This window comes from Syngnathus scovelli, chromosome 20 (assembly GCF_024217435.2).
Source record: "Syngnathus scovelli strain Florida chromosome 20, RoL_Ssco_1.2, whole genome shotgun sequence".
Lineage (NCBI taxonomy): Eukaryota > Metazoa > Chordata > Actinopteri > Syngnathiformes > Syngnathidae > Syngnathus > Syngnathus scovelli.
The window spans coordinates 10,688,458-10,715,284 of NC_090866.1; the positions used below are offsets into that span (position 1 = coordinate 10,688,458).

A 26,827-nucleotide genomic window follows, 5' to 3' on the forward strand; every position below is an offset into this window, starting at 1 on the left:
ACATTGTCTTTACTGCCCCCAATAGGTCATAATGCACATACGTCAGCGTGAAAACATTTGTTTTGAACTGTAATTAAAACATTAAACACGAGATAATGTGGCCTACACAGCAGCTCTTGAATGAAAGTGTAATATTAAAGATTGATATTAGTGAGGGCTGAAACTGGATTAATGGCATTTCCTTCAGTGTGTTGCAAAATGTGTTGCTTTTGCTTAACCGAGGTCCCTAAGTTTAAATGTGAGTATGAATAAAAAACATCCGAGACATAACTGATATTTGTATATTTAATTCCATTTTGGAATTTCGTCCCTTATATATGCACCAGGATGTCGTGCAGTGGTTTGCGTTTGAGGTCAGGCACGGTGGCGTCCTTGGCGGGATAGCCGACGGGTAGCAGCATGAGCAGCTTCTCGTTGACGGGTCGCTTAAGCAGCAGCCTGAGCTTCGGGCCGCAGTTGAGCGGCGTCGACGTCACGGTGACCAGACCCACGTTCTGGCAACAGAGAGTCATCTCATATGAATCTTTTCCCAACTCGTAAATTGGAAAAAAGTGAATTCCTGAAAGTTCATTCTTTTTTGTCTTATTTCACCTGCAGTGCAGCCAGCAGGATGCCGCAGGCGATGGACACGCTGATCTCATTGTAGTAATGCACCCTCTTCTTGTTGTCTGGAAGGATTCCGTACGTCTGCTTGAAGATGAGGATGAGGTACGGCGCCACGTCCAAGTACTCCTTAATCCAGTTTGTCCTACGGCGTACGCGCAGCGATCGTCCCGTGAGACGACTCGCGTGGGACCGATTAGCGTTGCCGACGCTGCATGCTCACCTAAGGTTGGCCAAGTCTTTGACCCACTTGTCTCCCATGCGCTGCCGATAGTTAATCTCCTCTTCTTCCTCCACGATCAGCCGTATGCGGTGCTTGACGTCTGGGTCGGAGACCACCACGAAGGTCCAGGGTTCGGTGTGCGCGCCGCTAGGTGCAGTTCCTGCCCAGGTCAGTTAAAAACAATACCGTTGTCGCTAGAGCTTGGACTATTTGCCCCATTCCTGGTCTATTTATTTATTGTGTCTAATATACAAATACCACTTTGGCACCATCTTGTGTCCAAATGACTGCATTACAGCATTCATTCATTGCCATCAGTTTCTTTTTTCTTTACCTGCGGTGTGTATTACGTTATCGATGACTTCCCGCGGCACGGGCTCGGGGCTGATGAAGCGCATCGTCCTGCGCTGGTTCATTAGCGTGTAGAAGCGTTGAGCTCTGCTTAGCATCTCCTCCTCAGGGTGGCGCTCCGACAAGTAAGGCACATGTGGGATGTCTTCATGCTTGCCCTGCCACTCGCCTTCCTCTGGAACACAGCCAGCGGGCAAAGTGCCAAGATGGGATCAAGCGTTAGATAGTTAAAGAAAGATAACGTAAAAAGGTCAATCAGTAAAAGGTGAATCAAGGTAAGAACTATGATTGCAATACACTATCTTTAAAAAGAAATTGAGAATGAGGCAAAGCTTGGATCCAATTCTACGAAAATGAGCCATTCAATGACTAACTTACATATTTCAAACCACATGAGGCTCTTACCATCTTTTGTCTTGGCCTCACTGTCATCCTGCAGGTCCTCGTCCACCCACGGTCTGCTTTGTCCCCCACGAGGGTCGCCGGCGGTTTTGGTCCGCCGGCTCCTCACCGCCATGTAGCCCAACACCAAGCACAACAGTAGCACCAGGACTGGAGTGAAGATGGCCATTGCGAGGATGACTGGACAGAGGAGGCTTCTTGTCAGATCATGATAAAATGAAATGACGTCAGAGACTTGGCCAATGACCAATCGGACGGCAGGTGCTTGCGTAATTTCGTTTCAAGTCTAGTAGTTTCCAGTCTAAAGTTCACTTGGGCTACTCGTCATTCAAACATATATTTATGTATGACTACTCGTCATTCAAGTATGTATGCGTGTTATATATATGTATGTACCTATATATGCATATAACGGGAAGCTCGGTATTGTGTGTATTTGAAAGTTTGGAATAAAAGTTGTCAAAAAAATGTATAAGATACTGGTCACTTTTTTAACAGAAGCAAACTTGGATTGTTGTTGGTAAGTGAGTGTGAAGTGTGCTCCTTCTAAGGACACCATGTTATCATCCATCTTTACAGTACTATAATGTAGAGTTATAAAAAGATAAAACGTTTATCTCCCGTCTTGCGTTCTTTCATTCGGTCAAAAGGGGGCGCCACTGACTAAGTATCCACATACGGTATTTACTCAATCGTACAGTTGAATCTTTGTGCTAAATATGATTGACTAATTGACCCTAACTCCAGCAAAAAAAAATAATAATAATAATAACTACAATCAGACAAGCTATTCTGATTAAATTACACAAATGCAGACACTTCATTAGGTACACTTGAATGGCTTAACGAGATCAAATGTAAGAACTGTGGAATATTTGTACAAAGATGATTCTGATGGACACACAAGACTGATTTATCCGCTTGCCATGATTTGATTTGAATATTAATTCCTCGGGGCGCAAGCCCCGCCCCCTCGGACCGTCTGCGCTTTAAATAGCAGCTGTTCAGCACCCCACGTCCACTCCACAGTCTGCAGCATCCCAACCCAACGCCTCGCCCACGAAAAGCTGCCAAGCGAGTCGAGACGAGACGAGACGAGCCATGTCGGCCGCCAGCACCGAGACGAGCGCCCCACCGCTGCCCGCCGCCGCCGCCGGCCGCGTCTTCTTCCAGGCCGCGCCCGGCGTTGGCTGCGCCGGATCGGCCCCGCTGGTCGTCGGCGGCGGTGGCGGTTCGGACGACCCGGTGCAGAAGCGGCAGGGCAAAGTGACTGTCAAGTACGACCGCAAGGAGCTGAGGAAGCGGCTGGTGCTCGAGGAGTGGATCATCGAGCAGCTCAGCGAACTCTACGACTGCGAGGTCAGCCCGCAACATCATTTACACACTTTATTTAACAATTAAAATCAAAATTCCAGAGGTTGCTTACTGAATTTGACCGATGCTACCTGTCCTTTTTAAATTGCATAAAGTCCTCACAAGAATTATGCCAATATGGAAAAAAAAATCCAATTAGATGTTTATTATACATTTGCATTACACCTGAGGAAGGAATACACCCCTAAAATTTGTGAAATATATTAATTACTACTGCATTGGATAAAAAGATACCATGACAACATCATTAGACAGAATATAAAGATGTAAACATATTTTGGGGGGGGGTATATTCAATGGACATTGTACTGCTCCTTCAGGTGCCTTGGCCACAAGGGGGCAGTAAAAACATGCCTGGCATAAGGACCTAGCCTGACAGCAAATTGCGAATAATTCAAATGCAAAAAGTGGAGGATCAAGTTAAAAAAAAAAAAGGAATATGTCAGAGGTTGGCTTCCCAAAAAGTATTTTTTTAAGAGGATAAAGAATATATGCCTGTGTTTGCACTGCTTTTGTTCAAATCTGGAGACGAGCAAAAGCAGGGCAGTGGGTTAAGGATGTGCTGATGTCAGTGGTCTCCGACGTCCTCTGCAGAGCGTCCACGCCGACACGTAACAAAGAACCCTCGCGACGGCGGCCGGGCATTTGCATGGCATCCGTCGGCCGTCACCTGAGATTTAAATTCCTCGTATCTATCTTTAGCCTTCTCGGCCTTTCATTTCACGATAAGCGTGGCACAAGAGTGCCCTGGCTTGCCTGACTTTCCATGTCCCCTTTTGTGTCTTTTCTCTGACATTTTCCTTAATTTCTCGCTGAATAATGCATGACTCTTAATGAAGAAAATCAGCCATGCTGCTCTTGGCGCTGATTCAAAACAGGATTAGGTGGAGGTCGACGCGCTCCGGTTTTAATTAAAATGACGAGTGGAGATTGAGTGACAGGCCGTTCATTTGCGAGCTGGGCCTTTAATGCATCTCTTGATAGAATCAATATTTATATCGACGTTGATTATTAACTGTACTCGTAGACAGGGATCGCTACAGCGTGATGACATCATCGAAGGCGATGTACCTAATATTCTGACCTTCTCTGTCATGACGACATGCTAGATGGCGGTCTTGTTTGGGCAGGTGGCCTTTTAACGCCTCACAAATTCAAACACACACACACCTACACAAATAGTACTGATGTTTGGTCACATGCTCGTAAAGAGGAAGTCGCACTGCCACCGTAATCATTAGCGCGTCAGTGCTAGGTCCTAAATTAGACAGGCTATGTGTGTGTGTGTGTGTGTGTGAGGGGGGGGTGACGTAAAGGTCAAGCATGCTATCAGTTTCCCATGCAAACCTAACAGAGAACAAAAAAAATGTATTGATGTCCACATATGTGTAAATGCAGCCTAACTGGTCATCAAATTAGCACGTGTGTGTGTTATTTATCCCCCGCAAAGATCGACTAATACTAGTGCCGTACTGATGAGCTGAGAGGAGTTGAGCCATCTTAACGAACGTGTGTGTATATAATTCAAATCGCCGAGGCAATAAAGCGCCGCTGTGGCATGTGATGAATCGGTCTGAGACGCATTGAGAAAAATTGATGGCGGCTCCTCCGGAAGTGAGAGTTGATGCACGTTTGCGTGTGAGTGGCCCAGGTAACAGTAGACGCTGGCGTGTCCTACTTTCTCATGGCTGGCTGTCAATAGAGCCTCGCTCGATGAGGCTTAGTCACGGGTGCACGCACCCCCACCGTTACACGACTGTGTTTGGACGAGGTTTTATCTGCGCTCTGATGTTTTCTTTGCCGCGTTTGCACCCAGATTTCTTTTTTCATACTAGAAGGACCGGTTCGGCCTGTGAATGGTGAAAATCTACAAATAAATTCGAATTGCAAATTAAAAAAAAGGATATACCACCAATAATATTTTCCTACAAAACTGGCTCCCGAAAAAAAAGAAAACACGAAACAAAATAGTGGAAAGTTCAATTTTTCATTATTTTAACACTATTATTTTATATATCATTTTTTATGATTTTATTTTCTACAACACAATGCTATTTTTTTATCCCCAAAATCTTTTTAAGGGTAGGACTGGGAACGGATTACAAACATTTCAATTCATCGATTTGATTCAGCTGGATTCGTATCTTTCCTCCGAAAGAATCGCTCTTGGGCTATCGAGCCTTTCTAACGATTCGGCTTCGGTTGCGGCGTTTTACTCGTCCTCTGTGACCGCACGAGGTTCACATAACACGCCGTTGTCGGTCTTTCCTGGAGTCAAAGAAAGAAAAAGCGCGGGGAACTATCGACAAGGTCACGGGAGAAGCGGTGATGGAGGCGCCGAGGGGGGGGGGGGGGGGGGGGGGGGGGCTTGCTCCAGGAGATAGATAATGATATCTAGAGTGGAAAAATACATGATGGGGGTGGGGTGGGGGGAGTATTGCCTGGAGAGACATGCTTGATCCGTAAAGCTTCACGCGCGATTGTCCATGCTCTTCTCTGGCCGCAATACAAACACAATTTGAATTTTCTTTCCATAACAAACATTCAGCCGGTCATATTTCGGAACGGCATCATCCGCTCGACTGCAACATGAAACGATTGAGCGATGTTGACAGACGCGCCAGCCGCGAGGTCCAACCGGTCGATGGGTCGCCCGGCGCTAACGACCTTGATCCGTTTATGGATCGGACGCCCGCAAGGTTACAATTTGTGTCTTGATCCGGCTGCCATTTGAATCACAGCAAAGGAAGTTTTTTGTTCCTGTCCAAATTTGAATTCTCATTTTTTGTGAGGACCTAAACATAAACACAATTCAACAACATTGTTCGTCAGCACAAAACACAAGCCGAGCTAACGTTTTGTTCTTGTTCTTCGTCTGTGGCTTTTTTCTGGCAGTGTGTTGTATAAAAGTGACTTCCTAAAGTATCATTAGCGTAAGTCGTCGTATTTGTGTGTTGGATGTGTGCCTGTAAGGGGCGTGGCCTAGCCTCGCGAGCGATACCAGCAGCCGGAAGAAGGTTATCCGGTTGGACCACCTTTAGTGTGAGTCAAGGCCTAATTCTCATTTGGTGGCTCTCCTTGCCCGTGCGTGAGGGCATCCGAGTGGCTAGGTTGCTACTTTATATTTCCGTGTTACTCTCAAGCGAGCGTTTTGTTCTTTGTACTCCTCCTCTGTGAGTGTGTGATGTAAGGCGTTCTCTGGAGCGGCGCTGAATCAGCGTGGGAAAGATTTCTTGCCGCAACTTCATCCAGTAAATTCATCCGAGCTCGCTGCATGCTTTCGAGAGAGGGAGGGAGGGAGGGGGGGAAAGGATGCTGGACCGTAACTGATTAGCGGGCCCGCTATTTGACAAGCCTTCAGAAGAGGCCTCGCGAGTTAAGCCCCGGGTTCACCTTCATCTCGCTCGCTCGCTCGCTTCCCTACGAGGCATTGGCTCTCCGAGGATGAATTCATCCCACCTTGAGCTTCTCTGCGCTTTGATGCGACACCCAAGATAGCTGAGCCGCCACATTTCCTGGGTTGCGCAATCCTTCTCTTGCTCATAAGCGACCCACTTTTTATCCCAAGCGTACCTACCGCTTTATTCCGTTTTGACAAAATGCTAGCCTACCACGTTAGCCTCAAGCTAGCAATATGTATTTTGTTTATTGCGTATTGGCAAAATAAGCAAACCACAGCGCACCATTCCCGGAAAACACCGACAGAGCAGTCGGCTGATTGGTCGACGGAGTAGAAACAAAGCTTGACATTTTGTTTTGTTGTTGAAAAGCTGTCATTAATTGTTGGCCGATGTGTCAGACTATTTTTCAATTACAAGCAATTAATGCCGATGCCACCTACGCACCCAGCGTTGGAAAAACAGGCTCGGTCAGAGATTTTACCGGAATCGGCCCGCTGGCTTGCTAATTGACTTCCGGCGGAATCCTGACCCACTTTAAGGGGTCAGTTTTAATTCATACTCGCCACGTTGTCCGTGAACGCGACAGTTTTGAGTGTTTAATTCAGTCTGAATCGAGTTTATGAGTCACCGGGTCGGGCGGCTCGCATTCCGTCACCTCGAAGCAGACAAAGCGCTGGCGGCTTCTCAGCTGTTGGTGCAAACAAGTCTGACACGTGTTCGCCAAACACGCCAGCCGGCTCTTTTCCAAATGTTTGTTGTGTCTTGCGCCTTTGCAAATTCACGCTGTGTTCTTGCCCCCGTGAAGGTTTACAACCATTTCCTCCACCTGACGCAAACCAAGACCACCGCGGAACCACAATCCAAGCCGAGTCTGGTAAAAAAAGAATTTGGGATGTGTTCCGTTCGAGGCTCCTAAGCGCCACTAGCGTTTATCTGCATGCTTATTTCCATTCCGGGTACGACATAGTTTGTGTCGAGCTAGGCTGGCACGCAAAGCCCCTGCAGTCAACATCATTCTGCAGAAGACTGTTGGCAGCCCTAGCATGTGTGTGTGTGTGTGTGTGTGTGAGAGTGTGTGTGTGGTTGGCAGTGGCCTGCGGGAGCCGGTGGTCCACACACGGCTCATGCCTGCCTGCCCCACTTGTCAGCAATGGCTGATAGACTGCCTGCTGACAAGTGCAATTGTCTCACACGTCACACACACGGACGGACAGATCGAGTATTTGAATATAAAAAGTCATAATTGCGAGCCGATTTAAAGCCGAGAGGGAAAAATAAAAAAACGACTCTCCGTGAGCTTGAATACCAACGATGGCCGCGGGCGAATGCTCAGACGTGAGATGCCGCTCGCGTTTGCCAGCTTAAACCCGGCCGTCCAGCACGCTAATATATCCGCTGATGGTTTCAGACTGATGTGTCGCCACGAAACAAAAATATCCGTCGTCTCAAGGACTATCGGAAGGTTTTCAAAATGGCCGCCGCGCGGTAAATGCGCCTCTTTGAAGAAGACTGGCACCGATTTGTACTATTTTGTCTTTCCCGCAGGAGGAAGAGATGCCCGAGGTGGAGATCGACATCGACGACCTTTTAGAGGTGAACAGCGATGACGAGAGAGCCGTCAAACTGCAGGTACGCCGACATTTTTAGGGAAAAATACAACTGGTTCATGAAGCTTCGGTTTCCTCTTCTCTCTTAACAATATTTTTTTTTTTTCCACACACAGGAGTCCTTAATAGACTGTTACAAACCGACAGAGGTGAGTGTTGACTCACCTCGATGTGTGGAAAATTGATAGCGATGAAAAGGTCATGCGGGCCGATCACATGACCTCATATTGTGGGGAATTCCCATCTGTGTGTTTTAAGTAAGTAGCATTAGGTTTGCCAGCAAGCGTTACAAGGTCACCAGGTTGACAGCTCGTATAGTACGCCTAAGCCCTCACACACACGCGCACAAATGCAGCATAATCCGTCGAGAATGTCAAAGCGCAGATGCCATTTTGAAAACAATACCAGCAAGTACGAAAGTACGGCAGGTACGAAAAAAAAACAACTGCGCAATATTGAAGATTAAAATCAGAACGTTATCATCGGTAGATTATTTTACGGAAACTCGCTAACCCTCTCCCAGCTGAATATTAAATAGAAAATGAACGTAAAGATGGAGGACAGGCAAAGAGGGACTTCAAGTCCCGGGGATGTCGTAAATGAGGTCATGAGTGTCACCTTGAAATCTGTCCTTCATACGCTCGGCTGTTTCTTACTTCGTCAGTACGAATCTTTGTGTTTTAACGCAAATATTTACATTATTTATGACTCATCTTTTGGACGACAGTAAAATTCCAATTAAAATTCGGATTATGTTGGAATTGTTCTAAACTGAGGACCCTTCGCCGGTGTTCCACAAGGCTCTATCTTAGATCCTCATCCGTTTATATTACATATATTCTATAAATGTCACTTTGTTACAGTATAAAATGCAAATTCATATCAGCGGGCACACAATAAATATGTGTGTGCTGCTTTCTAATTATAATTTTGCCTCTCTATATTCTGTTCTCATAGGATTTTGTCCGCGAGTTGCTGGGCAGGATAAGAGGAATGAGGAAGCTCAGCGCTCCATCTAAGAAGGGTCTATAATGTCAGAGAGCTCGACCTCATCGGCTTTTGAACCCCCCCCCTGCCCTGCCGCCCCCCTCCAGTAACTCATCCGAACATAAGTGGCATCACTTCTGCAAGCATCCATGCATACCACGAGCTCACTGCACATGCACACACAATGTCAAGGATGGCATCTACATCAGTGGACTGTTCAAAAGGGTTGATAGCGAACGGCATCGCCTATTTTTCACATTTGCTCGTCGTTTCAAGGCCCCCGACAGCCATAGAGATGGAAAATCTCAGCAACAAACAAAAAAAAGGGAGGAGCTAAGTCTGTACTGCTGTATTTGCTGTGAAATTAGCCGGAGCACTCTTTAAAGACAGTGCTTCACCATTTTTTTTTTTTTTTTATTGTCGTTTTTTTTCCCGCTGCTCATAATCCTTACACTGTAACTGATTCTTGCTTGCATATTCAATTCAATACTGTTTATTGTTTCGCCATTTAAACTATGTGGGGACGTTGCCATTGTTTTGATGTGCTTTTCACCGCAGCAAGGCATGATGGGTATTGTAGTTCTTAACTACAAACCTGATGACTGACGGCCTTTCGTTCATTTTTTTTTTTTTTTTACACATATCAGCTAGCTTTTTAAATACGACACAGCGGTGAACTCGATGAGGGCTTGCCTTTAAAGGACTTTCAGGATGTCGTTTGACTATTTCTCAGCGCTGAACCTTAACCATAGGGACGACCTGGAGGCAATTACTGTAAGTCTGTGGACAACTTGAAATGTTTACACTTGCCAAATGTAAATTAGAAATGTCAAACGGCAGGACGGGCTAAGAGTCATCAGGCGAACACGGTATTTTTTATAGCGACGGGGAAATGAAGCTTCAAATTTGCTTCATGAACCGGTTGTAATTTTTTTTGACTCCTCCAGGTGGCACTGTTGGGTTGTGAAAAAATGGCAAGTCGGTTTGCATGAGAGGAGTCGAAAAATAGTTTCAATTGAGAGCCACTTTCATAAACAGTCCTGATTAGATCGCGATAGACCAAATGTGACAAATCCCCCTTAGCTGCCAAAGACATACAAGCAAGGCGACGGTGGATTTTTTTTTTTTCCCTTACGACACAAAGTACCCGTCTTGCATGCTAACAACACTAAGTAAACACTGACAGAATATCGATATGTCAATTATAATCAAGAAAATTAGCTTGTTAACTTTATAGAACTTTTCTTTCGAATTGACGTGACTTAACACGTCAGAGAGAATCCAGGAGAACTTATGAAAAAAAAATGGTGCTGTTTTTAAATGTCCTTCCCAGGTAGCGGCTGTATTTAAAAGAAATAAATGTGTGATGAAAATGGATTTGTGTTGGCAGGAGGAGGCGAGCGCCACACTTTTGCTGAGGTCCTATTATGAATTTTTCCTCTACTGAGAAGCGGTTCAGGGGCAATAGGTTAATATTTTATAATTTATGAGGGAGTATTTTCAAAATGTCCGCATAGGGAGCTTTGCATGTATTTTTTAAGTAGCATGTGGGAGCGGAGTAGGCCCATGGGCACATTTGTCGGCCCGGAGGTTTTTAATTCATACAACACGTTCCTTTTTATACCTTTTATTAAGACTTACAATTTTTTTTTTTTTTTTAGCTGCTGTTTTCATTTTTTTCTGTACATCCACAATAAGCAATCTTGTTTTTAAACAAAAATGTAACGTGTAAAATGTGTGTGTGGTCTGTTTTTTTTTTCTTGCTGACAATAAAAATGCAGACAACTCTGCGTGCGCTGTTTTAAGAAAGCGTCTGTGTTTTTTTTTGCGTGGCCGTCCTAGTTTAGTAGGCCAGGCCAGCCCCCCCGTCTGATTGTGTGTGTCGAGTTCACCGACGTATGACTTGATTGCTCACTTTGCGCATGAGTAACCTTGCTCTGCTGCCCGTCTAGCCCCGTATGACTAGCCTAGTGCCCTACTGTACGGCTGTTGCTAGGTAGAATATCGCCCTCTAGGGCGCCGCTGCATGGAGTCATGAACAATTGAAGACTCTGGCTCCAAATGATGTCTTTGGGATTCAGACACACTTTGACACACATTCCCGAGCAGCCTGCTGCGGGATTGGCGCGGATGCTGCGAGTCAAGATGCGAGAAGCTGAGCGTGCGCCTTTAAATTCCGTGACCCACATTTCACAGCTGGGGCTGAAGGCTCCTGCATGCTGCCTTGAATAATTGGAACTGCAAGGTGAATGTGAGCAGAATGGCTAAGGATGGGAGCCCCCCCCACCCCCACCCCCACCCTCGTCCCCTCGCTTTGCCCTTACCCTAGCTTCTCCCTTTCAGCATGTTTTTTCAGTCAGCTGGCTGCACACCAGCAGAGTCCTCCAGTCATTTCCAGTCAGCGAGGAACGAGGAGACAGACGGTGCTAACGGGTTTGTTCGGATTAAAAACTGTGAGGAAATGGCGGCAGGCAGAACCCCCTTTTGTGAAATCCGTCCTAGCAATCCTACTGTACATTTTCTGTCCCCAACCCCCCCCCCCCCTTGTTCATTTGCCATTCTCCCTCCCCATATGTTCTGCCATCCCACTCTCCCTGCTGGATTCAGCGATCCATCATACCTCACAGGGATGAAGGGGGAGGGAATTGGGAAAGCACAGTGACACACTGTCATCTCAAGCATCTCTCCATTTTGTCCCAATCCAAAGCAAATGGAGAGAGATAGGAATGTAGTGAGTTGTCCGTGCAGGTATTGGCTACAAAATGGCAACTGCTGCCCGTATTTGTGAAAGATTAATGCGCGATTATTTATGTCTGGGTCCATGAGGATAATAACAAGTACAACAAGTAAACAAACACAATAAATAGACTTTAGAGGGATTTAAGTCACATTGCCATATGGCTTGTTTGTGTATCATCAAGGGTGACAATGAAGGGGTGTGGTTACGTCCTGGTGGGGGATCGGTCTATCGACAGGGGGTGAATTCAGATCGTTCTAGCGCATGCCATCTGTTTGGGGTGAATGCATGGACACACAACGGCGGGGCTCAACAAACAAGTGCAATTAACAGCAATTATTTGCCGTCACTTACCAACGACGGTGTTGACACCAGTTTTCCGAGCGGAAGGATTTGTCGCTATGGAGATGCTCCTGTCTGCTGCTGGAAAGGTGATATGAGGATACAGGGGGGGGAAAAAAGGACACTAAGTGAGACAAGAGCAAAAAATATATATGTTTATAATCCGGACCTTGTGTTTTTTGACAGTAATACATCTGATCCTTAAAGATGTTTCAAATATATCCATTCGTTTGTGCTTTCTCGGTTGACCCCGATTAACAAACTAGTCCTCTGGTGCGCAAAGCAGATGAGGTTCTGAAAAGCCTCAAAATCAATCCGCCCTCCCCCCAACTGTGCAGTCGACACACCAAAATGGACAAGCTCGACATGAATCGCTGCGTCGAACAAAAACAAGCCCAAACACCAAATCTCCTGGGTGCTCATTACAGACAATTTGGAGAATCTTTCATCACAAACGTGAAGACAGGTGTAACCTTGAAATTCACCTCAGGCAGTAAGCTCAAGTCTCATCATTTATTTCACAATGTCAAGGCCCCACTGGTAACTCGCGGGCCTTTTGAAGCCCGCGCTCCGTATGTTCCCCGGCCATGGCGTCTGTACCTGCAGGCCAATTTCTCTCGTCTGCCTCCTGCTTCATGGCTGGAATTGCCAAAACAGCTGGTTGCCATGGTTTCCGTGTAGCTGCCGCCAATCAGTGGCTGTCTCGCAGGCCGGTTCATGGGAGGCTAAGCCTGCACAGTCGAGCATCGATAGAAGAGATTAGCATACATTCAAGACAGTCAGGCAGGAACGCACAAATCAACACAACTCAGCTCATCTTTATTTATATAGCGCTTTCACATGCCTTACTCAATTATGCTCGGCTTAGGTGGAACGGCAACTCGTTTTTAATGAGCTCTCGCAACCTCATATGATGATGAATGTCCTCTGGATTGATATTTAGTATGTATTTTTCGCCCTGAACGACACAAGGGGCTAACTTTGATTGATTGGTGGCAATATATGGCAAAATAAAAGCAATATGAATAAACCCTTGCAGTGCAGCCTTTTCAAATCTCATAAATAAGCAATGTAAACAGGATTTAAATTAATTAGCTTGTTGTTTTGTGTGCAATAGTTAAATGATGAGCAGCTGAATTGACTTCAAGCCAAAGGTTAGAGCACCCTCTGCTGGACGATTAAAACAATCAGCCCAATGAGTTCACATGATAGTTTCAGCAATAATAGTCATCGTATTTTATGTATCTGAAAAATTATATTATATATATATTTTATATACATTTTTTAAATACAAGTCTCTAGAATCACACCACACATATTTTCGGGCCTATCGGGACAATTTTGTTACCAACACAACTAGGTTGTAATCGGTTAGCAAGGTTAATTAAGGCAAAAACAAAAAACATAAACAATTTAAATGACATAATAAAACATAAATATAGGCTAGAGCAAAACAGCCAATCACAGCCCATTTTGCGTTTGCCACGCCCCCTCAACAAAACTCAATGAGCGACTACAGATTAGCATTAGCTGCCCTGTGCCTGTAGATGGCAGCGTCGCAACAAAAAACACAACAGGTAGTTATCGCCTAAACACCTTTTTCAGATGTCCTGCTAACAAAACGACAATTTTCAAGGACAAGTTTCAAAAGTTAGTTACGACGAGTGTTTTGGAGCGTCTAAAAGCCGCCGAAGGCGCCGTGTCTCCCCTCCTACCTGCCCGTATGAGGTGGTGAGGGAGGCGGGAAGTCAGTCGAGTAGGGATCCTTTCCTCGGACCTCCGGGCAGGTTCTCCGGCCGGGTGACGTCAGGAGAAATGGCGGACGAGGATGGCAGCGACGCATCTCCTCCGGCGTCCCAAGGTGAGTTCGCGCGCCTCTAACTTGGACAAACTGCCCGGAAGAGCGTCCGACGGTCGTCTTACAAGTGAATACTCGGAAAAAGACCAGACTTCCGGTTGTTTTGTCGTGTTTAAACGCGGAGAGATCTAAAGAGAGCTGTTGTAGTCCGCCGCCGGGTGGCCAGTCACAAGAGAAGGATTAAGAAGGGGGGAAAAAAACTACCTACGACACCAGTTGCTTTTTGTTGTTGTTGCCTTAAGCAAGTCGTGTAGTTTTAAACATTTAAAATGTGCTGGGTTGACTTTGTGAGCGTCATTGTCGGTATTTTAAGCTAGCCCCGGAGCTGCTGGCGCACACCTGCCGCTGACATTCGACTGCTTTCGAGTAGTGACTCGGCTCGAAGTGACAGGTGGAGTCGCAAACTCATTTCATTCAATGTCCATCCTTTCCGTATAAAAAACTCATTTTAAACCTCCCACGCGTCATTTTCTGTCTTTTTAAATCTGAAAATATTATTTAAAGTCGGATGTGCGTATTAGTTTTCAGATTGTGTATTCTTTTTATTTTGTTATTCATGGTCGAATATTTTGATCGACGTCAAGACACATGTATTTTTTTAATATGTTAAAGGCGGTTTTCTGTAACCGTTTAACTTTAAGAAAACAATGTAAATTGGCTGTATGCCGGATATGTAAATTTACCATTTATCACCAGAGGTGTCGCCAAACTCACCCAAACAGAATGGCTGGTTAATATCGCCGGTACTCTACCTACGACGGATTTGTACGTAAGTCGGAACACTTATAAGGCCTTGGGGATGTGCGGTTCTGAAAGGAGTTCACTTTTGCAAACTATTAAGCTGTTCTATGCATAGATGATATTTTGATTGCCTTAAGTTTGCCCAGGACAATTACATTAAATTGTGAAAGTGTGTGTAGTGTGTGTACTTGGGTCTATCTGGTTTAAAGCCATAGTGTAAGATTACAGCCACTGTATCCTGCGGGGGCCAAGAGCCGATTGGCTTGTAGGATATTGAAGTACAATGGCGTGTTCTTATAGTATTTTACCACCACGTCGTGTTGACATTAAGATGCTGTGCCGGCTGTTTAATCCTAATATTTGTTTTCCTTTGCCGAATGTGAGTTTAGTGTGTGGCGCATGCACAGTACAAATAGCCCAAATGTTTGCCAGGCGTGTCTGTCATGACGTCCAGTCAGTTAAGTGCTTCGCTTGATTGGTGGGCTGCTGGTCGGACGCCTGATGATGCAAAAACAAATTTCCTTAGATCTTGGATTAAGTTGTTCTTTCTAAGCCCGACTGCAGAGAGCTCATCTTCCTCTCCCTCTTCTTGCCCGACTGAAGATGGACGTAGCTCAGCAAGTAGTTTGTCTTTCGTCACGCGCTGCACTTTGTCCCCTCCGTGTGTTTATTCGGGACGGCGCGAATCGCTCTTCACGCCGCCTCGGCCAAAGTGCAGCAATGTGCAGCCCGGGGATATGGCTCCTTGCGTTAGCTGCTTGGCGTCCACCCTACTAGCGAGGAGGAGACTTTTAGAGGTCAATCATCATCATCGTCCGGCGTGCACGTTCACTTAGTCGCTGCACAGGCTGGGATGGCTTGTAGGCTGAGATGAGGAAAGGGAGAAGAGCGGCAAGAGGTGAGGGCTCCAAGCCGGCCAGGCTGAGGAAGGGAGGCGGCCGCTCGAGACTCTTCACCATCACCGAAGAAGATGATGGGCACAAACGGAGAGATGGTAGGAGGAGGAAGACCAAAGGTATGACCAGAACTGGAGATTTGTGCATGACCCACAGAAAGCAACAATAGTGGCCGAGTTTGTAAAGTTGTAACCTGCATGGTGTAGAAAGGAGCAAAATCTGATCATAGTTTCAAAAGGCAGCTGAAAAGAATTTGAAATATGTCAAAGCTAACTTCTCAGCCAGCAAGACTCTCTTTATTTTCCTGGTTGTGTCCATCAGCTTTTAGCTTAGCATTAGCTTGGGCTAATCCTTTGGGGACGGCCGGCGATGGCTGGCTTGCTAGCCACCACAGCTTTAATCGCTCGCTCTTACCGTTTAATCTGACTGCCGGTGAATGATGGGACATGGGGGAGGGAGGGAGGGCCAGATTAAATTCTCCCCATGTCGCACTCTCCGTGTCTTTAACACAAAACACACACTCGTGGCTGTGGAGAGTTGCCACGACCAGTCGACGGTGATCCCGCTGAGTGGCTTCTTTTCCCCACTTTTTGTGGATTTCCGCCCTTTGGCCTTCACCATGGACTTTGGGTTGACTTGTTCAGGATGCTTGCCGGAAGCACGGATGCTGATATCGACCCTCCAGTTTGACTAGGAGGAGCCCCATCGGGTCTCTGTTAGCATCACACAGGATGCAGAATCCAGGTAAAGACGGTTTTGCAACAATCGGTGTCAATGGCAACGGAGCATTGTCAGCCTTGCAAAGGGAACTTTTCGTCCTGCTCTCATATTGTGTCGCCAGATTCAAAACTTTTGTCCTTCATTCATTCGCGGTGTCTGCCGGCGGCTCGTATTGTCCCCATGACCCGACGAGACGAGCTCTCCTTTTGTTTGACAAAAACTATTTCAGCGTGACGAGATACGATGGTTGTAACTGAGCCCGGGCCCAACCTTTCCTGTTTGACCAAAAGCCAAGGCCAAACCGGTTCCAGCGCCGAACGAGCACCCGAGGCACTGTCGACGTGTTCGTACTCAGCTGACATGTTTTGCGTCTTTGTGCACGATGCCCTTTAAGGAAGAAAACATTCAATGGCGTGAGGGGCGGAGTTTCTTTCCAAAGTATGAACTTGTTTTCAGTTGTGGCAGGCTGACTGGAGCTAGCTTGAGATAACGTGCCCCTGAAGTGATAAAGAACCAGTGTGGAACGGGGGCGAAGTCCATTTCATGCATCACTTGAGGGATTTCATTGAATTCCCCTTCACGCACGTTTGGTTTGTCTGTCTGTCTGTCTGTCTGTCGTCTCAGCGTCTTTCTATAAATCAGACGATGGCAGGATGTCTTCACCCGCCGGGGCCAGCTCGTCGCTCTCCGGACGGGCCTACTCCCCCGCCCTGACCTCCACGCCAGCCCCGACGGGCACCAGCGGCAGCCCCAATAACAGCACAACGGGTCCCAAATTAGGCAAGCCCGCAAAATCGCCGAAAAATCTCCAAGTTCACATGGCAGTGCTCGTTTGAGCCGCCCGCCGTTTGTCTTTGCAGATTCTTCGCTCTTCAATAAAACCGACGAGAGGCTGAGGCTGGCCCGGGAGCGTCGAGAGGAACGCGAGAAGCAGAATGGTGCGTACCGCGGCGTGTTTGCGTCGGATTGTATTTGTTGACGTAAATATCGGTCTGTGCGCCGAAGGGATTTGCCACGCGCTAAAGCCGAGTCACATGATCAGCGGCTGACCCATGACACGGCGGCTTTGGGCTCACGCAGCACGCTCGTCTGCTTTTTTTTTGTCATTTCATCTTTGTCGCCAGCCACCAAAGAGGCCGAGTGGCAGGCACGAGAGGAGCGTGCCAGGCGCCACTACGAGAAGCACCTGGAGGAGAGGAGAAGGAAGCTGGAGGAGCAGCGCATAAAGGAGGAACAGAGACGCCTGGCTGTGGAGGAGAAGCGACGGCAGAAGCTGGAGGAGGACAAGGTCCGTCCCGAGTGAAAAATCTTTTTGGGGCTTGTAGCCGTAATAAAACGTGTCCCCCAGGTTCGTCATGAAGCCGTGTTGCGCCGCACGATGGAGCGGGGTCAGGCCAGCAGACCCAAGGCCAACCGCTGGTCCTGGGGTGGCCCTGTACGCCCCAGCACGCCCACCGGTACGCATTCACCACGTTGACTTTGAGCTGGCTTGTCATGTTCCTCCACTCAGGCTCATTTTTCTGCCATGTTTACTTTTCAACTTGCCTTCCATCTGCTCTCTCTGAATCACTTTCTTTCTGTCTCCCACCTGGCTCTTCTCTGTCTGTCGCTCTCTCTTTGTTCTCTGCACTGCATTGTGGTCCGCCTTGGTGGTCCAGGTTTTGTCGAGTCTGCTTTCCTCTACCCGATCGACCTTGCTGGACTGGAGCACGCGCCGGGTGCTTTCAGTGTCCACCGTGGACACCCAGTGAGATCCCAATGTGAATATTCTAGTGGGCCGGCGCATAGACGTTCACTAAACGGGTCGGGGTACATGCATATCCATGTGAGCGACATGACCAGCAAAAAAAAAAAAAAAAAAAAAATAACTGCCTGTGTTGTAATACCAAAACTGACCTGTAGGAGGCAGCATTTTTTTCTCCCTGAAATTGGTCATTAACATGAATATTTTCTGTTCACATGATTGTTGGTATGTGTGTACCTCGCTTGAACATTAGTGTGCACGTAGGCCACTTTTGATAGCGCAATTTGTGACTTCAGATAGTCCCTCGGCAGATAGACAACACGCCAGTCGCTATAATTCGACTTCCCCCTCTAGAAACATTTGAGCATAGCCGACAAGCAAGCCCTTTGCTCTTCTTCTCTGAGTCTGACGTCGATTTGGGTGGCTTCCAGATGCTGACCGCAGATCGGCGTCCACGGTGAACCTATCCAAACATCACGACCCCGTCATTACCAAGCGCCTGTCGTCGTCCTCCGCCACGCTCCTCCACTCGCCTGACCGAGGTAACGGCAAAAATTGGACACTTTGAACTCGGTAGGGTTTTATTTGAATTTATTTCGTTTTTATTTCATGCTACCGATGCAGGGTTGTGGGCGAGGACAACCTCCACCCCTGCCATAAACAAAGCTCAGTCCAAAACTCGTCTCACCCAAGGGAGCCAGCAAAGAAACGCAGGTGTTTGATGGTCATTCCAAAAAAAAAAAAAAAAAAAACTAGTCACGGGCTGGAAACTGTTGAGATTGTTTCCGTGTTGCTGGTTGACTCCAAAGATTTGTATAAAAGGTATTTAATTTGTGGGCTTGGTGTCGTGTTTGTATTTGAAACACAAAGCAGCGCGCAGTGTGCATCCACGCTGACCCCTTTCTCTAATCCGCTGTAGGATAATCTTTTTGTTTTTGCGGAAACACTCTATGCCGTTTGGTTTATCCGGACGGATGCCGCACATTTTTTTACCCTTGGTGAAATTGGTCGGCAATTGGTACAGTTTCCAGCCCGGCTTTATCTTTGAGCACGCGGCTAATCAGGCTAATTGCTATTGCGGAACGCAGGAGCCTCGCAAGAGCATGGCTTTTCTGTTTTGTTGTTCTGGCTCCCCGCACTGGCTTTGTGAAGCCTTTTATTTGCTTTCGGCTTGGCGCTTCTCTTCATCCGGGCGCTTTGCTGGCAGGTGACGCAGATGCAAAGCGAAGTGCGGCTTCATTTGGCCACATTTGCCTGGATGCAAAACCAACTTCATGTCTGTGTGTGCACGTAGGTCTTCGCCGCCTTCCCCTGACCACGTGGGAGAGCAACGTGGTGAACCGGCTGCAACAGCCCACACACTCCTACCTGGCACGCAGCCGCAGCGCCATGAGTCTCTCAGGAGAGCAAACGGGTAAGCCCCGCCCCCTCCCGTCACCAGCCAACGGAAGCGCAGGGATGCTCAAAAGCGCCTCGTCAATTAGAGCGAGCGCCGTCGACCGGCACGCTTTTCTGGGTTAATAAGATTGGGCGCCACTTAAAGCATTAATAGTGTCTGAAACTTCCGTCACCGGCCGGTATCAGGCACTCAAAGCTCACACACACACGAATAACTACTAAACTACTGCTGTGACGCGAAGCAGGCGACACTAACGCTTTTCATTTCCTTCAAACCTTTCTCTTGCCCTTCCTCTCACTCCTTGGCCCCTCCCGTCAAACATCGCCATTGTTTTATTCCCGCTCCCGCCTTTCCATACCACGATGTACCCCTCGCACCCCCACCCCACCCTGTTCCATCACCGTAGCCATGCCTGTGTGTCCTCGCTCAGTGTCGTGCCACCCCACGGGCTCGGCGGCCTTCAAGACCCTGCCGGGCCGCCCGCTGTCTCACAGCCGCAGCCACGATCGCAGCCTCGCCAGGGAGACGGCTTCGTCGGCGGCGGCGGCGCGCAGGAGGACCACCGGCACGCCGCAGGTGGCTGGCTGGGATGCCCTCAAATGTTTTTTTATTGGCTTCATGCCATTTATTTATTTTTTTTATCAAGCGTTACATTTGCTATTTTTCTCGCTTGCTTGCAGACGCCACAGAAGAACCGCGACTCTGTCAGGAAGTCATGGAGCAACCTGTCGCAGCCTCTCGGCCCCTCGCTCACCTTACCCCTCAAATTGCGATCCTCGTCACCCATCAAAAGGAACACCAAAGTAACAGCGCCCTCTCCTGGAAGGTAGAAATAAAATTGTTGGCTCGGTTGTAAATCGGTGGAGAAGAAAAATGCTTTTATTTCCTGCAAACAGGCCCTCTCAGAATATCATAGGACGCCCCCCGACCCCCAAGATGCTCAAGTCCCCCGTGGCAGAGGACCCCGGAAACCTGCGCCCTCTCAAGGTGTTGCCTGAGATTCCGCAGCCGTCTAACCCCGTCCAAAGCCAAGAAGCGGAGGACGAGCAGGTCCTCAGCCCTCCTCGGCCAGCGGAACACAATAAGGCTGCAACCCGCGGTGAGGACTGAACTGTTAATTCCACACGAGCAGATTTTTTTTGTGTGTTAATTTCTTCTCATTTTAGAGCCATCCCCGAAGCCTTCTGCCGGGACCACAGATCGAGAGGAAGCCAGCCGCATCCTCGCCGAGAACCGGCGGCTGGTCCGCGAGCAGAGAGAACGGGAGGAAGAGGAGCGAAAGCAGCAGGAGGAGCAGGCCAGGTAGCATCTTCAACTGGAACTCGAGCAGAAGATCCACAGTGTTGACATACACCACCCCCGCCATTGTCCTCAGGCTAGCTAAGGAGGAGATGGCTCGTCGCAAGGCCGAGGAGCGAGCGAAGCGAGAGGAGGAGGCCCAGCGGCAAGCGGAGGAGAGGAGGCTGAAAGACGAGGAGGAGCGAGGCCTGAAGGAAGAGGAGGAGAGAAGGATGGAGGAGGAGCGCCTCCAGCAAGAGAGAGAGGAGGCCGAGAAAGCTCAGAAACAGGTCGGGAAAATTAGCATCCGGGACGGTGACGGAAGGGCTCTGAAGTAAAACTCTGCTCTTGTTCTTGCTCTGCTCATCAGCGTGAGGAGGAAGAGTCTCGGCAGAAGGAGGAGACGGACAGACTCAGGCAGGAGAGGGAGAAGCACTTCCAGAAAGAGGAGGCCGAGCGGCTGGAGAGGAAGAAGGTGATTAAACCGCTTCCAAGCCTGATCCTCACGCGCACCTAAAAGCGGCTTCTTCTTCTCCTCACAAGCGACTGGAGGAGATCATGAAGAGGACCAGACGCTCGGACGCCTCGGACAAGGTAAGCGAACGACAAAATGGGGGTGTAATGCTCCTGTTTGTTTGCTGACTGTTATTTCCACGTTCTTCGTTTCTAGAAAACAACCCCCAGCAAGAACACAGAGGAACCAGGTAACTTGAAGCCAGTCTCTTTTTTTTTTTTTTTGGTCCTGACACCAACACCCCGATTGCACGTCTCGTGTTTGCTCCACACCAGCGGCTGTCGCCTCTCCAGGCCCGTCCCAAGGGAGCCCCGCCTCCAGCCCGCATAGCAACGGTTGCCAAGCGGACCCCAACTTGAACACCAGCAGCACTTCCACGCACAGCGCTCCGATGCAAAGGTAACTCCAACTGGATGATGTCTACAGGAACGCTTCTGATTTTTTATTTTTTTTTGCAGGGAGAACGGAGAGTTTGACGAAGGTCTTTTTGAACCGCCTGCACATTCCAGGTTGAAGGACGACGACGAGCAGCAACAGAAGGTGGACGAGGATGACGAGAGAGTTGCTGTGGTGGCCTTCAAGGAGAACGGCCTCTCAAAGTCTCACAGCGACACGCTGCTGGACGACATCACGGCCCAGCAGGGAGCAGGTTGGGATCTACAAAATGGATCTTTGGCCGTACTCGTTTCCAATCTCAGCGGGTCGGTCTTCGCTTTGTTTAGACGTCGCCTGACGATGCGCAGGGAGAGGATGACGTCGACGCGGCCACGGACGAGCAGGAAGGAAGGCGCTCGGATGGATGCACAAAACTTCCAGCCTTCCGGGAGGCACCAACACGCGTGGTTCCTCCAAGACGGTAACTCCAAAGATCACCTTTACAAATCTCACGAGGGGGATGCTTTCATGGAGGCAGACTGTTTTTTTTTTTTTTTTTTCGGGGGGCATCAACCACCAAAGGGGTGTATACTATAGTTGAGATTTACTGCAGTGACGACGGCAAACCCAGATGAGTTGTAAAGTCTTTAATTCTGATTTTTTTTTTTTTTTTCCTCGCTTGTCGGACAGCCAGCCAGCGTCGGCAAAGCGGGGTTGAACGCGCTCAGAAATGTCGCAAGAGACGGTTTGTGTCTCCTCACGTATTTAAGATGGCGCCCGGGTTGAACTCGGATTGCTGCTGGTGTTCTTAGTTGATCCACTTACTGGAACGTAATGGCTGTAAACCAAACTTTTGGTTGGCTTGATGTTCATTTTGCTGTAAATCTCATAACTTCGGTCAGGCGGGGGAAATTTTGGAACACGTGCTGCTAATTATTTTCGGACGCCTTACCATGTATGAAATTAAGATAACGATAACTTTTTGCACTCGGGCCTAGTGCAGTACCGCCGACGTGGACGGTGATGAATCGAGCTGACAAATTGCTCCGACAGAAGAGCATCGAAGCCATTCCAGAACTAATATACGAGAGTCACTCTATTTTACTAAGAATGAGCAGAGCAAAGATAAGAAACTACTCCAGCTGTATTATTTGAAAATAAATCTCTTGGACATGTTACCTTTTCTGTTTGCTCCTTGTTTTCCAACTTATTTCGATTTCAGTTGCATCTGAATGAAATATCCAAACATCTCACTCTTTATTAATTGTTCATTTGAGGTGGGGCCTTTATTTTTTTTCCAAGTTGAACATGACAATTAATTGGGGTGTGGATGTCTCTCCAACACACCAGTTCTTTTTGAGGGAAGGAAGGAAGGCGCTCTCGGGAAACGAGGTGATGAAATCCACAAGAAAACACACTTAAAGAAAAGCTTGAATGTTGAAATGATCATAATGAAAGCAAAATATTTACATGAACTAAGTGCACACTTTTCAAGCCTTTTGAAAACATCAGAAGGCGTCCACGGAATAATGTTTGCGCCTTTGCAGCAGTCCACAGGAACCGTCACCAGTAGAAGGTCCTGCTGAGGAAACCGGCGGCGGCGTTGAGCCAGCTGCCGCTGGCGTCGTCCTTGGCGGCGGCCCGCGACACGGCACGCTCCTCCTCCGGCTTCTCCTCTTCGTCTTCGGGGAGGTAGTCCGGCAGGGCCGAGTCGCGTGGCGCCGCCGCCGCTCCCGAGGTGCTCAGGGGGATGAAGACCTGAACCAGGTAGGTGGACAAGCAAAAGAACTGAGCACTTTTGCTTGCACCAACGGTAAAAAAAAAAAAAAAACCTGACCTCATCTCCCGCCTCGTTCTTCACCACCTGTTGGGCAGTCAACACCTTGGTGGCGGCGATGGCCGAGGCCAGATTCTGCCGATGTACAAAAAAATAAAAAATCATGAGTCCATGAAAAGCATCCCGAGCGAAGCCGGGTTATCCCGGAAGCGTCGTCACCTCGGTGGGCAAATCGGAGCGAATGCGCACGGTGCATCTCTTGGAGGTCATTTGAAAAGTGAAGCTGATCACGCCTCGCACCTTCAGCAGAGCCTCCTCGCACAGGCCACGCTGGTCCTACGTCACAAACACGCCTTTGTCATCGGGCAGCCGCCCAAACGTTGCCGACTGTGATGTGGACTCACAGCGCTGTCCAGGCCCTGAATGTGCAAGGTGACACACTTGGCCTTCTTGTTGGACGAATTCAGGAAGAACTGTGACTTTTTTCTCCTTTCCCTCTCAGGTGTTCGATGGGCAGGAAGAGGAGGCGCCGATAGAATTCCGTACACCTCCTTCGCCAATTCCCTGATGTCATCAGACAACTCATCCCTACGTGAAGAAAGACCATGTTTCACAAATACGGTATGAAACGATCTAAGTCGCACTACATTCTTCACCTCGTCGTCAGGTTCTCCAGGCTCACCATCATCCCCAGCTCGTTCTTCATGGTGGGAATGTTGGGGGACAACTCGGCCACATAGCGGAGGGTCTGCAAGGAGGAAAGTAGGAGCTATTGACATGTCCTTGTAGTGACAAGGAGCGGTTTTTCAAAGAGGCGCACTTGGAGTGTGGCGAGCAGCACTTGGGGGCTCTGGTGATCCAGAAAGAGGACCAGCCCGGGGAGGCAGCCTTGGTCCTGCACGATCGCCGCTCGGTTCTGGGGCTCCGAGGCCAGATCCCGCAACTGGCTCACCACCGACAACGCGTCCATCATCTCCCAACACCTTTAGAGACACTTCAATCGTCCACCATTCGCATTTGCACATATGCTAATGAAGTGCTGTCAAATGCTAAGCGAGCTCGATGTGGCTAACTAACAAAGCTAACTACTTTGTATACACTGGTACAAAAGCGTATTACAATATTCGTAATTATAACGCGAATACGAGTGGCGTAATCACTTTGTTAGTCTTATAAGAAGACTTAAATGTGACTTTTTTCACGTTTTCTTACCCAGGGTTAACGAAGCTCGTGGACACTACTGGGAGGGTTCGTGGGCTTAGTGGTGACAGGCGATTGGTCAAAAGCGGCACCATTCTGCAACATCGGCTCGTTCTATTGGCTCCCGCAGTCTCGACCAACCAAAATCGTTTATACTACACGAACGTTTAATTTGATTGTAGAAAACTTCCGCAGATAACCGAACGAGCGTGAGGCAAAGTTTTATTTCATTTTTGGTTGAAGCAAATACGTATACTTTCATGAAAAATGAAGGTTTTGAACAAAGGCTAACGGGGGACGTCGTCACCAAAGGAAGAACACACGGTGAGTTTTGTATCTTTGTATATTTCCTGTTTCTTGGGTAAGTTTAAGGCGTTAAGTTTTCCCTCATTGCTGTGAGCAGAAACCTGAGCTGCGATGTCTTTGCTTGAGGATGCACTGGAAGTGTTCCGCATGGTGCTGGACTATTTTGGAGTCCCTCCAGAAATGGTGACTTTGGCTAGTTAATATTACTTGTAAATTAATGTTGTTATTATTATTAAATCGTCTCGTGGTGTGATTTTGATGCAGCTTGTTCCAGTGTGGGACAGTCGGCTGTGTGGCCAATACCGCAGCGTGGTGAGGATGATCGGCTCCAACCTGCCTCTGAATCCTGCGCCGCGGGTCTATTTTCAGGTAATTTTCCAAAGTCTTGTCCCTTTTATGCTATCATAAACACCTTACCACTTCCTCCCGCATCAGATCCCGCTGACCACCTCCAGGCCGCACGGATATGTCGACCTCCCCACGGAAACGCCCGCCATCCCATCGTTCGCTGACGTCCTGTGGGTACTTGAAGACGAAGGGGACGGTTTCGCCAAAAGCAGGTAGGAATGCCCGAATGCAAACAAGCAGCTCTGCTTGCTGACCTCTTGCTTTTTTTAGGCATCATCTACCTGCAAAGACGCCCGCGAGGCAGCGACTGCGACCGGCGGGAGCCCGACAGATGCAGCCGGAAGCCCTGGAGAAGATCTCTGCGCTGGAGAGCGAGCTGCTCAAGTTACGAGCTCAGATCGCCACTCTCGTCACCGCCACTTCGGGTACGCCGAAAAGCTACACATATAAAACTTACGCCGATACTCGCAGGCTCTCTTTAGTATTGTCCGCTTAGTTGGAGACCTTCTCTGCTTATTCTGTTATTAACACTTAGGTCTTTCCGAGTCCCATAAAGCAGCCGGAACGCCCTTGATGTCGCCCATCCCGGCCGCGGCGGCTCTCACATCTACACCTCGCTGCACGCCTCCGCCGCCACCTCCTCTGCCGCCGCCGTCGCCATGTTCCGCCACGTTGTCAGTAACCGAGTTGATCCGACGGCGCAAGTGCGCCGGGAAGGACGCGGACAAGAAACGGATCCAAGCCGTTCCCAGCCTGCCCTCCTTGTTGGATGTGCTCAAAGACTTGAATCAAGTCAAGTTGCGATCTGTCGAGAGGTCCGTTCTCACCACAGACGCCCTCCGTGTGAAGAATTTCAAATCAAGCAGACTTTTTTTCTGGTTGCAGGTCACCGGGGGGCACGCCGGTTCCGAGGAGGCGTAGCAGAGGGGGCGGGGCCACCACCCCCAAGGACCCGGCCTCTCTGATTGCCGAGGCGCTCAAGAGAAAGTTTGCGCAGCATCGCCACAATCTCTCAGATAAAGAGAATTCTCTGGAAAGCTCGCCTTTCGGAAGTCCCGACACACCCAAGGTTTGTCCAGCCGCGTTTTTTTTTTTTTTTTTTTAATCAAATATGTTTCAAAGAAAGTATTGCAATAATCATCTACAGCGTGTAACGTATTGACCGTAATGTTGCAGATGGTCCACCACGCTCGACGCAGCCAGACGCTTCTCCACTTGTGATGCAATTGAAGTCTTTCCTTTCGGAATCCTTGAGGAGGATTGCGAAAGGTCGGTACAAATTCTTCTGAATTCATTCTCGGCCCGCCAGCGCGCACACATTGACGGGATCTTCCATGCACCTGCTGTCTTAGTTTTCTTCAGTTGATTAAAAAAGTTACATATGTCAAATAAAATAGTGTTCAGTTAGCATTCAGTTGTCGTGTTTGGTGAGTGGAGCGCTGAGATAGGAGTCTTTTTTGCGTTTACATTTTTAATTTAAAGATTTAAATAAGTGCTACATGAAGTCAGTCTTTTTCCAAAACAACTGATAATTTCCTTGAAATGGAATGACTGCAATTGTGAATATAAAGAACGTGCACTAAAACATCTCAGACGTTATACGTCTTGGGTGCCGTCTTTGTAGTCGCCCTCCACTTGGCCGTC

The 26,827-nt window shown here is 48.2% G+C and overlaps 5 protein-coding genes across 10 annotated transcripts; 3 read left to right on the forward strand and 2 right to left on the reverse strand.

Annotated features, from left to right (window-relative positions):
- Window positions 1–271: 271 nt before the first annotated feature.
- iyd (iodotyrosine deiodinase) lies at window positions 272–13,889 on the reverse strand. Of its 2 annotated transcripts, none has more exons than XM_049757653.1 (8): window positions 13,743–13,889; window positions 12,628–12,758; window positions 12,040–12,105; window positions 1,583–1,759; window positions 1,161–1,352; window positions 827–986; window positions 592–748; window positions 272–494 (listed from the first exon to the last, which is right to left on the reverse strand). In XM_049757653.1, exons 2-8 carry the CDS (start codon window positions 12,662–12,664, stop codon window positions 312–314), a joined length of 972 nt encoding a protein of 323 aa, XP_049613610.1. In that variant the 5' UTR covers window positions 12,665–12,758; window positions 13,743–13,889; the 3' UTR covers window positions 272–311. The 2 variants fall into 2 exon arrangements, with proteins under 2 accessions (XP_049613610.1, XP_049613609.1); XM_049757652.1 differs by having other exon boundaries at window positions 12,040–12,108.
- ppp1r14c (protein phosphatase 1, regulatory (inhibitor) subunit 14C) lies at window positions 2,582–10,757 on the forward strand. The gene is made up of 4 exons (XM_049757687.2): window positions 2,582–2,938; window positions 7,900–7,983; window positions 8,078–8,110; window positions 8,919–10,757. The coding sequence occupies exons 1-4, from the start codon at window positions 2,681–2,683 to the stop codon at window positions 8,991–8,993; spliced, it is 450 nt and encodes a 149-aa protein (XP_049613644.1). The 5' UTR covers window positions 2,582–2,680; the 3' UTR covers window positions 8,994–10,757.
- Window positions 13,746–22,730, forward strand: map7b (microtubule-associated protein 7b). 5 transcript variants are annotated; one of them, XM_049757561.1, is made up of 19 exons: window positions 13,746–13,888; window positions 16,867–17,022; window positions 17,103–17,180; window positions 17,367–17,530; window positions 17,591–17,699; window positions 18,418–18,528; window positions 18,611–18,700; window positions 19,281–19,400; window positions 19,792–19,961; window positions 20,066–20,211; window positions 20,282–20,484; window positions 20,552–20,687; window positions 20,761–20,953; window positions 21,034–21,138; window positions 21,207–21,257; window positions 21,334–21,367; window positions 21,453–21,576; window positions 21,636–21,826; window positions 21,900–22,730. In XM_049757561.1, exons 1-19 carry the CDS (start codon window positions 13,843–13,845, stop codon window positions 21,908–21,910), a joined length of 2,238 nt encoding a protein of 745 aa, XP_049613518.1. In that variant the 5' UTR covers window positions 13,746–13,842; the 3' UTR covers window positions 21,911–22,730. The 5 variants fall into 5 exon arrangements, with proteins under 5 accessions (XP_049613518.1, XP_068505433.1, XP_068505434.1 ...); XM_068649332.1 differs by having other exon boundaries at window positions 19,816–19,961; XM_049757564.2 differs by lacking the exon at window positions 13,746–13,888 and adding an exon at window positions 16,004–16,266.
- Window positions 22,731–22,808: 78 nt separating this feature from the next.
- armc1l (armadillo repeat containing 1, like) lies at window positions 22,809–24,641 on the reverse strand. The gene is made up of 7 exons (XM_049757658.1): window positions 24,542–24,641; window positions 24,150–24,312; window positions 23,986–24,077; window positions 23,734–23,917; window positions 23,549–23,665; window positions 23,390–23,464; window positions 22,809–23,310 (listed from the first exon to the last, which is right to left on the reverse strand). The coding sequence occupies exons 1-7, from the start codon at window positions 24,622–24,624 to the stop codon at window positions 23,116–23,118; spliced, it is 909 nt and encodes a 302-aa protein (XP_049613615.1). The 5' UTR covers window positions 24,625–24,641; the 3' UTR covers window positions 22,809–23,115.
- Window positions 24,642–24,703: 62 nt separating this feature from the next.
- mtfr2 (mitochondrial fission regulator 2) lies at window positions 24,704–26,593 on the forward strand. Its single transcript, XM_049757654.1, has 8 exons — window positions 24,704–24,853; window positions 24,933–25,018; window positions 25,100–25,204; window positions 25,271–25,395; window positions 25,454–25,608; window positions 25,719–25,998; window positions 26,069–26,252; window positions 26,360–26,593. Exons 2-8 carry the CDS (start codon window positions 24,947–24,949, stop codon window positions 26,402–26,404), a joined length of 966 nt encoding a protein of 321 aa, XP_049613611.1. The 5' UTR covers window positions 24,704–24,853; window positions 24,933–24,946; the 3' UTR covers window positions 26,405–26,593.
- The last annotated feature ends 234 nt before the right edge of the window (window positions 26,594–26,827 follow it).

Excerpts from the sequence above, each read along its gene's own strand:
- mtfr2 (XM_049757654.1), top strand. The coding sequence starts at position 24,947 with ATGTCTTTGCTTGAGGATGCACTGGAAGTGTTCCGCATGGTGCTGGAC. Across the intron at positions 25,609-25,718 it reads TCTCGTCACCGCCACTTCGG|GTCTTTCCGAGTCCCATAAA; the intron begins GTACGCCGAAAA and ends ATTAACACTTAG. Across the intron at positions 25,999-26,068 it reads AAGTTGCGATCTGTCGAGAG|GTCACCGGGGGGCACGCCGG; the intron begins GTCCGTTCTCAC and ends TTCTGGTTGCAG.
- armc1l (XM_049757658.1), bottom strand. The coding sequence starts at position 24,624 with ATGGTGCCGCTTTTGACCAATCGCCTGTCACCACTAAGCCCACGAACC. Across the intron at positions 23,918-23,985 it reads CTGGAGAACCTGACGACGAG|GGATGAGTTGTCTGATGACA; the intron begins GTGAAGAATGTA and ends TTCTTCACGTAG. Across the intron at positions 23,465-23,548 it reads GCTCCGATTTGCCCACCGAG|AATCTGGCCTCGGCCATCGC; the intron begins GTGACGACGCTT and ends GTACATCGGCAG.
- iyd (XM_049757652.1), bottom strand. The coding sequence starts at position 12,664 with ATGAAGCAGGAGGCAGACGAGAGAAATTGGCCTGCAG. Across the intron at positions 749-826 it reads AAAGACTTGGCCAACCTTAG|GACAAACTGGATTAAGGAGT; the intron begins GTGAGCATGCAG and ends CGTACGCCGTAG. Across the intron at positions 495-591 it reads TCCTGCTGGCTGCACTGCAG|AACGTGGGTCTGGTCACCGT; the intron begins GTGAAATAAGAC and ends CTCTGTTGCCAG.
- ppp1r14c (XM_049757687.2), top strand. The coding sequence starts at position 2,681 with ATGTCGGCCGCCAGCACCGAGACGAGCGCCCCACCGCTGCCCGCCGCC. Across the intron at positions 7,984-8,077 it reads AGAGAGCCGTCAAACTGCAG|GAGTCCTTAATAGACTGTTA; the intron begins GTACGCCGACAT and ends TTCCACACACAG. Across the intron at positions 8,111-8,918 it reads ACTGTTACAAACCGACAGAG|GATTTTGTCCGCGAGTTGCT; the intron begins GTGAGTGTTGAC and ends CTGTTCTCATAG.
- map7b (XM_049757561.1), top strand. The coding sequence starts at position 13,843 with ATGGCGGACGAGGATGGCAGCGACGCATCTCCTCCGGCGTCCCAAG. Across the intron at positions 17,531-17,590 it reads AGAAGCTGGAGGAGGACAAG|GTTCGTCATGAAGCCGTGTT; the intron begins GTCCGTCCCGAG and ends CGTGTCCCCCAG. Across the intron at positions 20,212-20,281 it reads ACAGCGCCCTCTCCTGGAAG|GCCCTCTCAGAATATCATAG; the intron begins GTAGAAATAAAA and ends TCCTGCAAACAG.